Here is a 17,609-nt window from a genome sequence, read left to right as displayed (position 1 = left end):
GAGCTATTGATTTATCTATTTGCAGAATAAACCTGTAGATAGGCAGTGAAGTCAAGGTGGCTTCCTGTACCTCCATACATAAAGCTGTGAAGATTGGTAGTGTTATGTGAGGAGCCAGGTTGAGATGTTTCAACTACCTCGCAAAGCAATGCATCATGTTTTTGTGCAAGTTGCAAATGCTGTGAAAAGCCAAATCATATGGCTGAGCACAGTCATGCACTGCGCTGTACAAAATGCTATACTGTCGGTCACACAAGCAACAGTTGCCCACAGAACCAGAGGGAAAGTTACCAACAGCAGAATACTCCATAAAATAATAAACACAGTGAAATATAACAGTTGAGAAACAAGCATGTGCCAGGCTCTGCCACCCACCCTCACACCCTACAACAACAATGAATCTTGTGCAAAAAGGAAAGTTAGATGAGGTGGCCAGTAAAATAACTAGAAGGCAAGCTTAGGGGAAGGACTGTCACAGTATTAGTAAATGTAGTGGCTCAGATTTGTCTATTATTTCTCATAGTAATAAGCATGTGTTTAAGCCACCATGCTATAAGTGGACTAGGTGAGGAAATAATAGTGCCTGCCAGTACCTGTTTTGTAAATCTACAGATTTATGGGAAAAGTATGGGTTTGGTGTGGAAGCAGTACAGAAACACAGAAAGGATTTTGATGTCATTTTAGGGAACTACACCATTTTCAAGTGGTGAAACATCACAAGACACAAAGTCTGCAATTCAGTGAGGCAGTTCACTATTTCGGTTGTATTGCAGGGAAACAATATATTCCACCTCGTCTTCAAAAACTGTCTGATGATCAGGGTGCATACGCAGACAAGATAAAAATTCCTGGATTTTTCCTGGTTAAAAATACATTTTCTCCCAGGTGAAAATACAATTTTTTTCATGTTAAGTGACAGTATCCTTTTTCCTCAGAACAGTAAAACTTATCAATCCTTTGAATGGTTTTATACACCGTTGTAGAATTTCCCGGCCCTTTAGAAAAACAAACTCAGTAAAAAACACGTTTTGCAAAGATCTTTGATGTGCAGCAACATTTACACTGCATATTTTCGTATCACGAAAGTATAAATTTGAATTCCACCAAACACCGCATGTTATTTCTGAAGCATTGAAATCGAGATTGCGATGCGCTTTTGTAAGCCAGTCATAGCTCATGTCACGTGATCGCGTCAGACATGTGATGTAGTCAGCCAATAGCAATATCACTGTTAAGTAGTGCGTATACACAATTTGGAAAAGTCAATGGTTTAAATTAATATACATAGTGTTGCACAAGAAAAGCAAAGCTTTCATGTATAATATTGGTCTCAAAGATTAATAAGCTGCAAGAGAAACTAAGCTTTCACATATAATATTCATCTTTTTTGCACGTGTTACACTTTAAGATACATCACACAAATCTGATAGTAAAAATTTTAGTAACGATATAAATGTCTGATCTTCTGAGCTAGAATCTTTTTTTAATTGGTTGTCCTCAATTTTTAAATGAGAGGCAAACGCTCTGTGGTTTAAGAAATTCACTGTCCATTCTCGCACATTGTTCAGCTTGCATAAAAGGAAATTTACTTTGAAAGACACACTTTTCAACCATTTGCAATATTTTCCTGCAACCTGTTAGAAATAGGTTCGTTTCAGCAGATGCCAAGCTACGATGGTGCAGGAAGCCCATATTATCGTATGTGTAAAACATTAAAAGGTCTTACATTATGTCATAAAAGAAACAAGACATCAGAGGACACTCCAAGAGCATTGGAATTTCGTGAATCATACTAAAATCCATAATTCAGCTTACAGTGCACATTCGTATGTACAGATTCGAATGTAAATTTTCTTCGAGAACCAGTACTGTATTATCTCATGTTTGGTTCTTTATTATGGCATAATGCCATATGTGCTAGAAGATGGAAAGGTATGGCTAGAAGATGAAAAGATGCACTTTTGAAATGCAGCGAACAGTTGAACCTAGCCAATAGAGTGGAATTAAACACTTCGTTTCAAATAAATTGACTGCCTCAGCGGAAAAGATTAATAAAAGTTAAATATTCTTTAGCAAACTGACAAAAATAACTTTATTGTTCTGCAAGGCGATTAATGCTTGACTGTCAGAAAGGTGGAAATAAAATCTGAAACTAATAATATATTTTAGCCTTCTGTAATTATGTGAATGTATTTTAATTCACTTGATAGCTCCCGGCCACAGAAATCTGTTCTGCTTTCATTTGACGTGAGAGCAATAAACGAAGGGGAAACAACAAAATCACTAAACGTAAACACGGGTCATGTAGAGACTATCCACCTCCCCACTACAACTCAGACAGCTCTGTGCATCAGCACCGGATCAACGATATTTCCGAACTGCAGCAATACTAGATAGTGATCCCCCCCTTCATCCCTCGAGTGTTTGAGGTAGAACGCAAAAAAAATAATAATAATAATAAAAAAAAAGAATAATTCGACTTTTCAAAAATATTATCATTTTGTAGCGCACATTTTTTTGAAGAGTCTGATATATAAAACATGTGTTCGAGGAAATGTAAGACATGTTATTTGGTCGTAAGTGCGCCAAAGTGCAGTGCCACGCCTCTTCACACAGCATTCTTCTGTCGCACGTCATTGTATTTCGCTCTGTGGAATTCAGTATAATATGTTGTACTGGATGCCATCAAACTATATCAAGGACAGTGGAAATTAAAATGTCCTGTCGTGTCTCTCCTGCTCCCAGTCAGCCAATTTGACATCCAGGCCCTCTCTCTCTCTCTCTTTATTATTATTATTATTATTTAAGAAAATTCTCGCAATAAATATTGGATGGGATTATTTGTAAGCCAGAGAACAAGAAATCTCCAGAAAATTTGCACTCTTTATTGCCTATTAGCTGATAACTTGCATCTTTTGTGTAACATAAAATTAAATATAGGATACATGAAACCAATAAAGACAAGGGACAAGCAAGACAGTACACACTTCTTCAATCCATAAGTCCTACCATTTTTTTTCTCTCTAACCTCGCTACAGTTTTACATGGTGTCCTTTCCTTTCTGCGAAATGTTTTTTGTCAAGAAAAAACGAAATGTCGTTGTCTAATTCTGAAAAAGCTCTTAATACAAACAGTACCCAAGACTGGTGTGGTTTCTCGATCTGATTACATGTATTTTGTCACTGTCTGCTAGATAAAACGAAATAGGCCTGTCTAATATTGCAGCAATTGCAACACACACCAAATAAACAGACTGTTTTAGCACAAACGGTCACTTATTTCCAACACGACAGAATATAATTCACAAAGTACCAATATCAAATGCCTATTGGGCCTACTACAAGCAAAAAGCTTTATGTTCGGAAATAGTTTCACATTTCATTCATACGCCCCAGCTTCTCTAGCATGAGAACGAAAAGTAGTAGCATGAAATTTTTATATAAATTTGGAATCGTCGAATATAATTTGAGTGGTGTCCCCCATTTCTTCTCCTTCCTCGTTCTAACAATCAATCTTGTCATCACTAATTCTGTAACTATTCCTGCTAGTGTCAAAACTTATTCTCCGGTTAATTTCACTAACCCTGCCACAATCAACTGCTTAGTTATACAGGGTTTATTCTCTAGTTAGGCGTTATTACGTGTTCGTACAACGAATTTTCCACACTACTCTCAGAATAGAACTTAGGTGGCTGCTACTGGGGTCTGTATAACTAGCCATTACTAGTGTAGTGGTCTGGCCAAAAATTTACTATCAATATTTCATTTTCTTGGATACACCGAGAAGATAATATGTAATCTTTGTTAACTGTAATTCCTATTAGCAGTTTATTTCCACTCAGGTAGTCTAAATCTATGGATTTCGTTCGTAATTGTAACAGCGCTGAACATTCACAAACCCAGTCAATCACACAAACAGCGATTAACATTCACCCGTTCAGCTTTATTCCGCTCAGCTCTTAAGGCGGGTCCACACTGAGCACACCCCACGGGAGTGCGCCGTCTGCGCCCCGCTCTGAGGCGTGCACTGTGTTCCAATTCGAGCTAGCGCCGAGCGCATGGTCTGAAGATGGAGCGAGCCAAAGCCCCGTCTAAACTGACTGCACACAAATGCGCCACTTCCTTTGATGTACTGACAACAGCTGGAAAACTGCGCGGCGCGGCACGACGCGGCACAGCGCGGTTCGCTGTCCACACTGAGCGTGCAGAGCCGTTTTGCGCAGCGCGGCGCGCTCAGTGTGGACCCACCTTTATAGCCCCATCCCCTTCTGTCTGCAGGAAACTTTATTTCCAGATGCCACGGGGATTCCTCTAGCAGAGACATGACATACACTGTGCACTCATTCAAAAATCAACTTATGATCCATTCAGAAATAAACTTAAAATATATTCACAAATGTTCTAAAACCAACAGGAACGATTTTCAAAATCATATGAATAATCCATAGACCAACATGCGCTTGATACTAGGGGCTTTTTCCTCAAGAATATGAATTCTTGCCGCCTGGGGCAGATAACCCGGTTTGCCCCCATTGAATCTGGCAGCTTGTGCACACCATAAAAATTTTTCCGGGTAACATCTTGCTGCTACTGCTTACACAGCTAACAGCCACACTTCCGTTGCCAGAAATGAGAGAAGGTACTATAATACACATGCGTGACTCAACTGCGCATGCGCATGAGCCCGCTCGCAACTACTCTAACGAATCTAATGTAAACAGCTGTGACGTCACGCTCATCGGAGGCAATTTGTTGTTATGAAACATTGCACAGTTTTCCTAATGCCTTTGACACATTCTGCTGTACGCAGACGCTTGTATAAGCACTGTGATTTGTCGTCGTATATGGCACATTTCCTTTGGAACTTAAGTTTTTTTTTCTCTTATTCATGTTTTATTGCTGCAATATTAATCTGCAGTAGCCGGATACAGTAATATCCATTGTTAGATTTTAACAGTCAAAATTACAAAAAATTAACTGAAAAATAAGACAAAACAAAAAATCCTCGGAATTCTAAAAAATTCCCGGGTTTTTCCCGGGTCTCCCGGGTCGTATACACCCTGATGATGCACTGGTAGTTTTTCGATCCATTGTATGTAGTGACTTGCTGATTTTGAGTTATGCCACGATTAAAACACAATTGCCAAAACAAAACAAACAAATACTTACTACCTCGGTGGTTGATTGATAAGGGGCGAGAAAGGTAAAGACATGCGGGTGCCAGATTAGGAGACATGTGGTAAGGCGTGTTTGCCCACCAAGCTCCTTAGTGCTGTCTTCCAGGTAGGATTTGTTACTGCTAACAAAAGTAGTTCTATCAGTAGACCATACAGGTTAATCAACAGTGAGAACCTGGAAACCTTCAGTAGGCATTTGGAGCAGTTAGATTGGGAGGCTAAAAATGTAAATGATAAATTCAACCTTTCCCTAATTGAATTTGTTACCCTTTTTGAAGCTGTATTTCCTAAGAAAATTTTAAAATGCACAAACTGGAATGATTGTAGGAGATAGTGGCTCACTAAGGGAATAAAAACTTCATGTAGAAAAAAAGAGAATGCTTTATATTTCACTCAGAAATTCTGATAAACCTCAGGATAGGGAACACTACAGATTGTACTGTAACATCCTAAAGAATGTTATTAGAAATCCAAGAGTATGTTTATCAAATCCAAAATTGACAGATTAAATAATAAAATAAAAACAATCTGGAAAGTGGTAAAAAGGGAGACAGGAAAAGTTTCAGAGGATACAGACAGTATCCAAGTGTGTCACAATGGAAGGGTAAATAGTTGCCAATGTCTTCAACAATCATTTTCTGACAGCAGCGGATCAAATTAGATGTAGAGGGTCTATGGATGAAGCCATGAACCTTCTACAAAAAGTCATGCAGAGAAAAATTAGCCTGATCTATGTATGCTACATCACAACAGATGAGATTGAGAAGGTGATATGCCAAATGAAAAACAAAAATTCCACTCGTGTGGACAATATATATATCAAAGTACTGACACATTGCCATAAATATATTCTTAAAGTTCTGTGTCACATATTTAATGAATCTCTAAATTAAGGTACTGTCCCTAATACACTAAAATTTGCAGTTGTTAAAAGACTCTTCAAAAAGTTTGATAAAGCAGAGGTTTCTAACTACTGCCTAATTTCATTGTTAACAAGTCTTTCAAAAATCCTTGAGAAACTTATGTACAATAGAATCATGGCTCACCATAATAAATATAACATCCTTAATAAAAATCAGTTTGGATTCGAAAAGGGTGTTTCAACTGAACAAGCCATTTTCTCAGTTGTCAACCAACTCCTTGAATCAATAAACAAGATAATGCCACCAGTTGGAATCTTTTGTGATCTATCAAAAGCATTTGACTGTGTAGATCACAAGATTCTACTAAGAAAGGCTGAGCATAATGGCTTAAAAGATAAAGTAAGGAAGTGGCTTGAGTTGTATCTAGACGACAGAAATCAGAAGGTAGTATTAAACAATTCTGCAAAGGTGACTGCCAGCTCTGATTGGGGTACATTAAAATGTGGAGTGCCACAGGGCTCAGTGCTTGGTCACCTTACTTTTCTTAATCTTTGTAAATGACCTCCCATGGTGTGTGACCCAAGAAGCACAAAATGGTTCAAATGGCTCTGAGCACTATGGGACTCAAGTTATGAGGTCATCAGTCCCCTAGAACTTAGAACTACTTAATCCTAACCAACCTAAGGACATCGCACACATCCATACCCGAGGCAGGATTCGAACCTGCGACCATAGCGGTCTTGTGGTTCCAGACTGTAGCGCCTAGAACCGCACGGCCACTTCGGCCGACAAGAAGCACACTTCACCCTATTTGCAGATGACACAACCATGATGATTGACAAGGTACCCAACTGCAGTCTAGAGAACACTGCGATTACTATATTCCAAGAATTTATAGATTGGTTCTCTGCAAATGGTCTGTTCCTCAATGTTAATAAGACTCATTTCATTCAGTTTCAAACAGTAAACAAAAAACTCGAAAATGATGAAATAAAATGTGGATACAAAGAAATATCGAAAGTTGTATCTTCCAAATTTCTGGGTTTACACATTGATAACAAACTAAACTGGTCCGTCCACATCACTGACCTATGTAAATGACTGAATTCAGCAGCACTTGCCATTCGCTAAATTGCATCTGTTTGTGACATGGAAACAATCAAAATGGCATATGTTGGTAATTTCCATTCACTTATGACATATGGCATCATATTCTGGGGAAATCAACCACAAGCAAATAAAGTCTTGAAACTTCCTGGCAGATTAAAACTGTGTGCACCGACCGAGACTCGAACTCGGGACCTTTGCCTTTCGCGGGCAAGTGCTCTACCATCTGAGCTACCGAAGCACGACTCACGCCCGGCCCTCACAGCTTTACTTCTACCAGTATCTCGTCTCCTACCTTCCAAACTTTACAGAAGCTCTCCTGCGAACCTTGCAGAACTAGAACTCCTGAAAGAAAGGATATTGGGGAGACATGGCTTAGCCACAGCCTGGGGGACATTTCCAGAATGAGATTTTCACTCTGCAGCAGGGTGTGCGCTGACATGAAACTTCCTGGCAGATTAAAACTGTGTTACACCGTCCGGGTTATCTGGATACTTCCACTAACACCAACCTGTCAGAACTCCGGAGATGGGAACTTGCCCTTCAGTATATCCTCTCTTCTCGTTATCCGCCAGGCCTCAACCTCCGCTAATTTCAAGTTGCCGCCGCTCATACCTCACCTGTCAACAACATCTTTGCCTCTGTACTTCTGCCTCGACTGACATCTCTGCCGAAACTCTTTGCCTTTACAAATGTCTGCTTGTGTCTGTGTATGTGCGGTTGGATATGGGTGTGTGTGCGAGTGTATACCTGTCCTTTTTTCTCCCTAAGGTAAGTCTTTCTGCTCCCGGGATTGGAATGACTCCTTACCCTCTCCCTTAAAACCCACATCCTTTCGTAGCAACTGTTGGTTGCGAAAGCTTGAATTTTGTGTGTATGTTTGTGTGTCTATCAACCTGCCAGCGCTTTCGTTTGGTAAGTCACATCATCTTTGTTTTTAGATATATTGAAGGCAAGTGTCGCATGAAGGTTAATTGGTTGTCACACTAGCCAGTTATTTGATTCACTGTGCATGACCATAGCTGTAAATTGCAGAAATGTCCTTCATCAACACCTGTTTGTCTTCCTGAATGTGGTGATTAATTTCTCTCTAAATGATCCAACTTGAAACAATAGAATCTGACATCCGCAATAGTGCTCGCTCTTTACAGGGTACAGGTGTATCGAACTGCCTCCACTGCTTTCACCCTTTTATTAAACACAAACAAACCACAAATGTTAGACTTTACTCCGTTTTCTAAGGCATGAACAATGCTGCTCTTAATACCAAAAATGAGGAATATTTAAGTAGTCATGGCACGAGCTATACTACAGACTAGAACAAAATAAGACTATAATTAAAATACGCTTACGAGAGGGGGTCGAAAAGTTTCTAGCCTAATGAATAAAGAATGACAGAAATTTCATAATACCAATTTATTTTTCAATATAATACTGGTGAAGCATGCTCAGATAACTTCTGCAAACCATTGAAATAAAAGGTCTTTGATTTCGAGTCCAACCAAGCGTTCACAGCATCAATCACTGCATCGTCATTGTCAAATCGTCGTCCTTTGAGGTCTTTTTTTAGATTTGGGAAAAGAAAAATGTCTGATGGAGCCAAATCTGGAGAATATGGCAGATGACATAACAATTTAAACCTGCAGTCACGCAGAGTTTCCAGTGTTGTGAGGGCTTTGTGCACCGGTGCATTGTCCTGATGCAAAAGAACTCTGTGCACCAATTTTCCACGACTTTTCTCTCTCTCTCTCTCTTCTCTCAAATGGTGCAGGAGGGTGCATTAGTATGATGCATTGATAGTTACGCCCTTTTCCAAGTAATCCACCACAATTGCCCCTTCTGCATTCCAGAAGACCGAAGCAATCACCTTACTTGCTGATTTTTGCACCCGCAATTTTTTTGGGCTAAGAGATGATGGATGTTTCCATTGTTTTGACTGTTGTTTTGTCTCAGGATCAAGGTGGTGAACCCATGTCTTGACCACTTCACATACAATGCAAGACATTCATCTTCATCCACTTCAAATAGCAGACGATTTCTTCACAACACTGCACACGCTCCCGTCTCCAATCTGCATTCAAGTTCTTTCAGGACCCATCGAGACGAAACTTTCTGCATTCCCAAAATATCCACATCATCATTAGTGTGCCCGTGGAAAATTCCAAATGTGCTGCAACGTTATTTGATGATTCTGCAAACTTGTATCATGAATTGCAGTCTGTTTCAGTGGCAACGGTGACAGGCCTTCCGTTCCCTGGCACATACCTGTGTCACAGGTATGCCATGTCAGTTGCACACAGTTGGGTGTGACCTACACATTGGAGTTAAGATGTGGCTCGCTTTTCAAGCTGTTGAGCAATACAGAGTTCAGTTCTGATTGTATGGTTTTCTGGAAGGGATAAGAAGGAGAACATCAGATTCAAGGTGTTGGATTCACTGTGAAGACCACATTGGTGAATGATTATCAGCTAACTCCAACTGCTGCCAGCAAAAGAGTCACATCTTCAGATCCCACAGTCTGGTGGTAAATTTGTGACTCATTTCTGTATATGCCCCCACCTGAGATGCTGATGTAGACATCAAAGCCCACTGAGCACAACTATCACCAAAGTACTGCCTTGAGACAAGCTCTTATCACTTGGTGATTTCAACTCTCAGTTGGTACACATCATCAACTATGGAGAAATGTGATGAGGAAACTTGGACTCACAAGCTCCTTTTCTACCAGCTGAGGATCTAAATCTGTCGCAAACCAGAAAAATCCATCCACTAGCTTTCCCAGACAGAAATTCAACACTTGTAAGCTTCCAATTAAATCCACTGCTGCAGATTACAGAAACAAAATCTCAAATAAGCTGGCTAGTCATTCAGTCACCACTAATGGGCAAATAAAGAGTGTGCCACATTTCAGGTGGTCATTACTGAGTCAGTTGAAGAAACAATTGGTTTTGTGAAGAAAAAAGGCAAGACTGGATTGATAAAAATGAATCGTGCACATCTAGGTACTGAATCATAGGCTTTTTCCTTGTCATATAAAACTAAATACAGTAAAACCTCCTTTTTACGCTTTTCAGCAGAATGACCCAAAAATATATAAAATGCAAGAAAGCATAGGAAACACAGCTGAAAAGGAATAAATTTCTCTTACTAGCATTCCCTTTATATTGTTCATATATAAAATTAATTTTGCCTGTTTAAAACATCTTAATTGTTTTTGTTTCTTTCTAACAGTAATTAGCTGTATTACGAAAAGGACAGTTGCTACTCACCATATAGTGGAGAGGCCGAGTCGCAGATAGGTTTAACAAAAAGACTATCAGAAACGAGCATTTGGCCAACAAGGCCTTCGCTGGAGATAGAACACCCACACAATGACCTGCAGTCTCTGGCTGCCGAGTCCAGACTCACTCTCACTCTCTCTCTCTCTCTCTCTCTCTCTCTCTCTCTCTCTCTCTCTCTCTCTCTGTGTGTGTGTGTGTGTGTGTGTGTGTGTGTGTGTGTGTGTGTGTGTGTGTGTGTGTGTGTGTGTATTTGGTTGGTTCAGGGACATCCTGGGTGAGAAAGAGGATGGTCATCATGTTATGGAGCATCTCGAGGACTGTTTATATCTAAGATCAGGTTGTACTAACTTAAGACTGTGCACCTAGTATGGTTTAGCGTATTTCATGCGGAAGTAAAGATGATTCATGAAAGCCCATTATAGAAATGACCATCTTCAAATGCCAAATTTATTTGTGTAAATGACTGTGAAATTAAAGCTGTTGTAATACAATGTAGTGGTCAGAAGGAAGGTTACTACCAACGTTATTACTGTCAGATAATGATCATCATTAAGGCAGTGATTCAGCATATTTTCCCACTCTTCCAAACACTGAACTATAATGCAAGTAGCCATGACCCTACACACGGACAAATGCAAATATTGCTTACCGCACTAACGCTACAATACTTGATCAAAAATTTTGCATATAATGTGCATTTTCTGCTTTTTCCATAAGGATGACTTTGAGCAGGAATACAATGCACTTTTTGGAGGAATCTGTACGAGAACCAGTGTTAAAGGTTGTGATAACATCAAAGAAAACTTCAAATGCGGGAAATGTAATATGAAAGTCTTAATGATGGGAAAGCATTGTGTTGAAAGAATAAGACTTCTGTTGGTACCAACAAAACTGAACGTAAAAAGCAGGAAAACAAACTGTGGGAACGTAAAAATGGGGGTTTTATTGGATGGAGGCTTCTGTTGCTCGCATTTTTTCTGGAGTTGACTAACACATATAATGTCTGCTGTGCTTCTGGAGGACTATAAATCACATTGAGATTCAAGTAAAATCCTCTCTGAAATAATTTAGAACATATTTAATAGAATTCTTGTGAGAATTTTACCTGCAACTGATGACAGCAATATGCCACAGTAGTTCTCACATTCACTATGGTCGACTTTCTTCATGTCATCAGGTACTTCTCAAGTTTCTCAGATTTCAGAGCATCAGCATAAAAAGTCTACTCTTCAAGGGTATACCTTAATCTTGTACTAAAACCAGAGGAATGTTATCAGGGCCAGGAGGCTTTCTTGGCCTTAAATACTGATTGGGTTGATGAAGTCTCTGCATGCGGGTGGATGTGCATCCATTGTTGTTGGCGTTGCTGAGGGACATGAGAAAAAGTCCTCAGCAATACTGGTGACATTATTTAGATGCAAAGAGAAATGTTCCTTCCAATGCTCCAAGAGTTTTCCATCAGTTAAAGTGATGGAATTGTCACGCAGTCTTCAAAAACTTGAGCACTTCCACCAACAAAAAATGAGATACTTCTTGAACATTAAGCGGGAGGACATGTGACCAACACTAAGGCTCTCGAGAAACCGGGTCTAAACAGCAGACACAACCATCATCGCTCATCAACTGAAATGGTTAAGCTATTTTCATTACATGAGTGATACAAGGCTTCCCTGCCAAATCTTATATGTTGACTTCTGCTCTGGCAGGAAGCCTCTTTGAGCCCCACTTAAGTGCTTTAAGGACAAGCTAAACACATTATGAGGACGACTTTTATAAACAGGTCGTGGACTGCAAAACTGTGGAGGAACACTACATCCACCACTGTCAACTTGTTTCAGGAAGAATGTCATAGACATCAAGAGGCCAAGTGACAAGCAAGAAAGCTCCACTCATTACAACCCTGTCCTCCTCCAACCATTTAGTGTGGATGCATGTTTTATGCATGGACTGGCCGGTTCAGCCAATGGAAACACATCCATAAGTCGAGTGGAAATGCTCACTCTAAGCAGGAAGAAGCTGTGCTCACTTGGAATCGAGTTGCAGCTGCTGACGATGACATGCTACTTGCGGTTATACAGTGCTTCTCTAGTGGTAACCAGTGTATCACATTGCAAACTGGAGCTATACAAAGTTCAGACTGCACTGCAGCTTATATTACAAAATAAAACAATTGGTATTGTTTACATTCTTAATTGCAATTAACATCATCACTGTCCAAGCCTGCAGAAGGGGTGCAATACTTAGAAGTTCATAATACACTGGACAGTTTGTTGAACTCCCTTATTGGTTACATGGGTGACGAATAGTCATCATTTTGATCACATCGTTGACCAAAGCCAACAGATTGTATCACACTGTAATCTTTATCCATCTCCAGCTTATCTATTTCAGGAACTGAGACATGCTGTTCCCCTTGCTTCTTCCTGACACACTGTGTCAGAGTTTGAAGATTGCTGTTCACCAAAATGCATAAAGTATTTACCTGAGTATAAGATGACCACCCAATAGCAACTGCCCCCCCCCCCCCCTTTTTACAAGGCTCCATGACAATTTTATTTTTAACATTCTGGCTAATCAAAATTACAAAAAGTTTCATTGATAATAAGTATCTGTCTGGAAAAGTTAACATTATATCTGTTCTAAACTTATGTCATACATTGACCATCTACATTTTGATAACACAAGGAGAATTACTTCCTGTTTTGTTGACACAAATATTTGGCCATTTCTTCCAAATATATTGCGATTTCCAAAGAGGTAGTTACGATGGGAGCTAAAAGCAAAGCTGAAACTGCTGCAACTGAAATGGGAATGTGTTTGTCACATAAATTTGGCTATTTCTTCTGAATTGGTAGTGGTTTTGGTGAGATGTGAGAACACAGCTGTTCCCCTCAGAATACACAGTGGAGTTTTCTTCTACACTGATGAGAAAATGTGGCAGTGTTCCTTCACCTCTTGCATCCAAACATATTGTCAGCCCACTACTCTCTCATTGGCTGCGTAAAACCAGTGGCCGACACTTCCCATCATACCTCCCAGCAAGCATTGACAACATTGCTGCACAAAACACTTAAGTATGGCAATGGCCGTATATGGATTTTTACCTGTCCTGTCGAAATTTATATTACTACATTGTCCAATATTATTAATGAGTTATTTGTCCAATTTTGAAGGTGATTTAATTCCGATTACAAATGGACTGAAGCAAACTGAAATTTAATGCGGTAGATGTTCATAAAAAGCCAAAGTACGTGGTATACATATCACTGGTTGGCAGCCTGAGAAAACAGACTGCTTGTGCCCCTCCCCACATGCGACCAACTGCTCTGCAAAGCTGGTGCCATTGTTCCCCCTCCCATCCTTCAAACGAAATCTACATGTGACTTAGCTTCATCTGTAAATGTACAATGACCCGCTGTATCAATCTATTACATGATATAAAAATGCTGATATCAGCAGTAATAGTTTAATCTGCAAATGTATTTTTCAGAAATTGGGAAAAACTTTGTCTTATAATTGGGTAAATACAGTAATGAACTGTTGTGTAAGATCATAGCCTACATTGGACATATCAGTCTATAAAGATATGCATTAGTCTATCAGTACTGAGCAAAGCTATGTGGGGAACTTTACACAGCCCCACAAGAGAAATATTGATGTCCATGTTCTCTTTAATATTATAAAACTGGTCAAATCTCTATTACTTGTGTGTGAGCAACATAAGATCCTTTACACGACTTAAGTGTAAATAAATGATTACTGTGAAAGCCAAAAATAAATGTGTTTAAAATATAATATTTATCATTTGATTTCACTGGCGCTATTTACCATTTGAGTACTTTTCACTAGGAAGTGCTCAAAGCAGAGAAGATTTGTCTGAGGTCAGGATGTGGTGGTGATTAATGCTGAGCAGAAGAGATAATCACCTGGCCCATACAGTACAAAAACATAATTATTTGATGCGGTGTTAATGAAGATGAAATTACCAAATTAGCAAAGTTCATACTGGTGTACAGGCATACATTCTAACTGGAAATGTATGCGACAAGTCACTGTGGTCAATACTGTACAGAAACATTATTGGACTGTGAAAAGTGGCAACTACAGAAGGAGATATGCAAATTGCCTGAAGTCTTCATATTTCTGCTGTTTGAGGAAAAGGGGGAGGATATGAAAAAGAGGGGTGGGGGGGGGGGGTGGGGGGGGTGGATAAAAGAAGTAGTGTGGTTTTGTGAATACTCCATTTGGACAGTCAGAGTGGAAGTTGACCAGAACAGAATTGTTACATAAGTTTCAGTCATCAATAGTGGCAGTTAATACATGCTGATGCCAGTACACCAACCCTGCCAGCCACTAGATACTGTATCACTGTCAAGGTCACTCCTCCAATGAGCACTGTCATTAAATTTTGTATATTTCATTAAGTTTGGTCCAACTGCATACAACTTGGGATGCTGACTTCGTTCACCATACGATCAAGCTTCCATCGCCTTAATATGTAACCTGTAACACTACAGGCCATAGGATTTTCAGACCAATGACAAACTCAGATGCTGCAGCATCCTTTCATTGTGTCAACAAAGATACCTCTGCCTTATAAGGAGTACACACTAACTGACAACTGCTGCATTTACAATCACCACCATTCCTTTCCTGGTATGAAATATTATGTTCCTTGTTGCTATATGACAGGCTACAAACTTATGATCACCTTGACAGCAGAAAAATTCTTTAGTAGTATTAAACACAGAAAAGAGCCCCGTTGTTACTTCCTTTAGTTATTAATAAACTTTCAACAGGGAAAAGGTTTTGAAATCCACTGCAACAGACAGTTCATACCTGGAATACACAACTGTTGCCTTTATGTGTAAAATTGATTTCAAGCAACTCTAAATGGATTATAGTTGCAAATATTCCACATATAATGTTTTGTATGCAACTGAATGGTCACTAAACATATAATTCCTTTAAATAGCAGAAAGCTAGGGGTATCAATAAGTCAAACATAAAAAAAATATTTCTACACACTAGAGAAAAAAAAAGAGGGAAAAATTGCTTCTGTAAGCTTTATCGCTCCCTCCCCCCTCTTCATAACAACACATTTTACATTGGGAAAGGCATCCTAAAATGTTAAGAATGCTCTCAAATTCCACCCATACACAGACTGCAACAAGATAGGCTGCCTATTTGAACAGCATAATGAGGAGGTATAAAAACTGTATAGGACAATTATCAGATGAATATGAAATTTTCACCTATCTATCCAGACATTTCATTTCACTGATTGCTTTGCACAACAGAGTACAATATTGAAAAATATATTTAGTATTTAAAATACTGTTGTGCAACACATGAAACACACAATTTAAATTTGCTTTGCTCAAAAATAACCATATCTATTTGATAGATAACTTCTACATGAGAGTACATAAAAGGCTTTAGGGAAGTGAAAGGAAATGATTCTAATTTGAAACAGAAATTAGGAAAGTATCAATACAATTAACAGCACCACAAATGGGCATTTATGATCCACTAGCAAATATATAACTGCCTCTAAAAACTTTGCTTCAAACTTGTCCAGAAGCTAAAAAAAATTTGGTAACCACTCCTCACTGACATATCATCAGTCTTCACTACAAAATACACAGCAAATGCTTACACATTACAAATTCCTGCTTTCACAGTAACACAAATATCTTTCTGTCACACTGAATGTAGTACTAAATGTTAACACTACCAGTGAACCACACAAATCCATTTCTGTAAATGCGAACAGGATGAACCACAATGGAAACATTAACAATTCTGCCAATGACTCATTTCCTTTGCAGATCCATGGATGTCACAAGGGACTCAATAGTGAGGCTGTATGGAAGCAGCAGGCACATTTTTCTATTGTGTTGGCAAGTTCAGCAGCACATTCTGCCCAGGTGGCAAGTATGCTACTTGGCGAGATCTTGACAACTGATATGCAATATCTTCTGCTGCTTCAATCCGTCGCAGTTCTACCAGACCTTCTCCTGCTTCTCCAAATGACTTGGCCAACAACAGAGCGGCTTGTGCATCCCCCTCCGCAGATATAACAGCTGCTTTCTTCTGCTGCTCAGCCTACAAGTAAATAAAAATACTGTCAATGAATATGGCTTATACTGTAACAAGTGAATTCCATTGTTCCATTATGCAACCAAGTTTGCTGTTCTTTGACCGTATGCAGTAACTTATTATTTAAAATTTAAAAAGGGAAATGGATAGGTTAAAGTTAGATATAGTGGGAATTAGCAAAGTTCGTTGGCAGGAGGAACAAGACTTTTGGTCAGGTGGATACAGGGTTATAAATACAAAATCAAATAGGCGTAATGCAGGAGTAGGTTTAATAATGAATAAAAAAATAGGAGTGCGGGTAAGCTACTACAAACAACATAGTGAACGCATTGTTGTGGCCAAGATAGACATGAAGCCCATGCGTACGACAGTAATACAAGTCTATATGCCAACTAGCTCTGCAGATGACAAAGAAACTGAAGAAATATATGATGAGATAAAAGAAATTATTCAGATAGTGAAGGGAGACGAAAATTTGATAGTCATGGGTTACTGGAATTTGATAGTAGAAAAGGAAGAGAAGGAAACTTAGTAGGTGAATATGGATTGGAGGTAAGAAATGAAAGAGGAAGCCTCCTGGTAGAATTTTGCACAGAGCACAACTTAATCATAGCTAACACTTGGTTCAAGAATCATAAAAGAAGGTTGTATACATGGAAGAAGCTTCGAGATACCGACAGGTTTCAGATAGATTATATAATGGTAAGACAGAGATTTAGGAACCAGGTTTTAAATTGTAAGACATTTCCAGGGGCAGATGTGGACTCTGCCCACAATCTATTGGTTATGAACTGTAGATTCAAACTGAAGAAACTGCAAAAAGGTGGGAATTTAAGGAGATGGGACCTGGATAAACTGACTAAACCAGAGGTTGTACAGAGTTTCAGGGAGAGCATGAGGGAACAACTGACAAGAATGGGGGAAAGAAATACAGTAGAAGAAGAATGGGTAGTAGCTTTGAGGGATCAAGTAGCTAAAAAGACGACGGCTAGTAGAAATCCTTGGGTGACAGAAGAAATACTGAATTTAATTGATGAAAGGAGAAAATATAAAAATGCAGTGAATGAAGCAGACAGAAAG

The 17,609-nt window shown here is 39.2% G+C and overlaps 1 protein-coding gene and 1 non-coding gene across 3 annotated transcripts in view; both read right to left on the bottom strand.

Moving 5' to 3' along the window:
• Positions 1-7,313: 7,313 nt before the first annotated feature.
• Positions 7,314-7,387, bottom strand: Trnas-cga. Its single transcript has one exon. It is a non-coding gene; the product is annotated as a tRNA-Ser (tRNA).
• An 8,091-nt stretch (positions 7,388-15,478) lies between these two features.
• The window catches only part of LOC124615467 (protein l(2)37Cc), a 30,644-nt gene continuing 28,513 nt past the window's right edge, over positions 15,479-17,609 (bottom strand). For both annotated transcript variants that reach the window (XM_047143377.1, XM_047143378.1), the window contains exon 7: positions 15,479-16,535. In XM_047143377.1, the coding sequence (XP_046999333.1) occupies positions 16,320-16,535 (216 nt within the window). In that variant the 3' untranslated portion in view covers positions 15,479-16,319. The remainder of the gene's footprint in view (positions 16,536-17,609) is intronic.

The sequence above is a fragment of the Schistocerca americana genome, chromosome 5 (genome assembly GCF_021461395.2).
Source record: "Schistocerca americana isolate TAMUIC-IGC-003095 chromosome 5, iqSchAmer2.1, whole genome shotgun sequence".
Lineage (NCBI taxonomy): Eukaryota > Metazoa > Arthropoda > Insecta > Orthoptera > Acrididae > Schistocerca > Schistocerca americana.
This window is presented reverse-complemented; position numbering and strand designations above follow the sequence as displayed.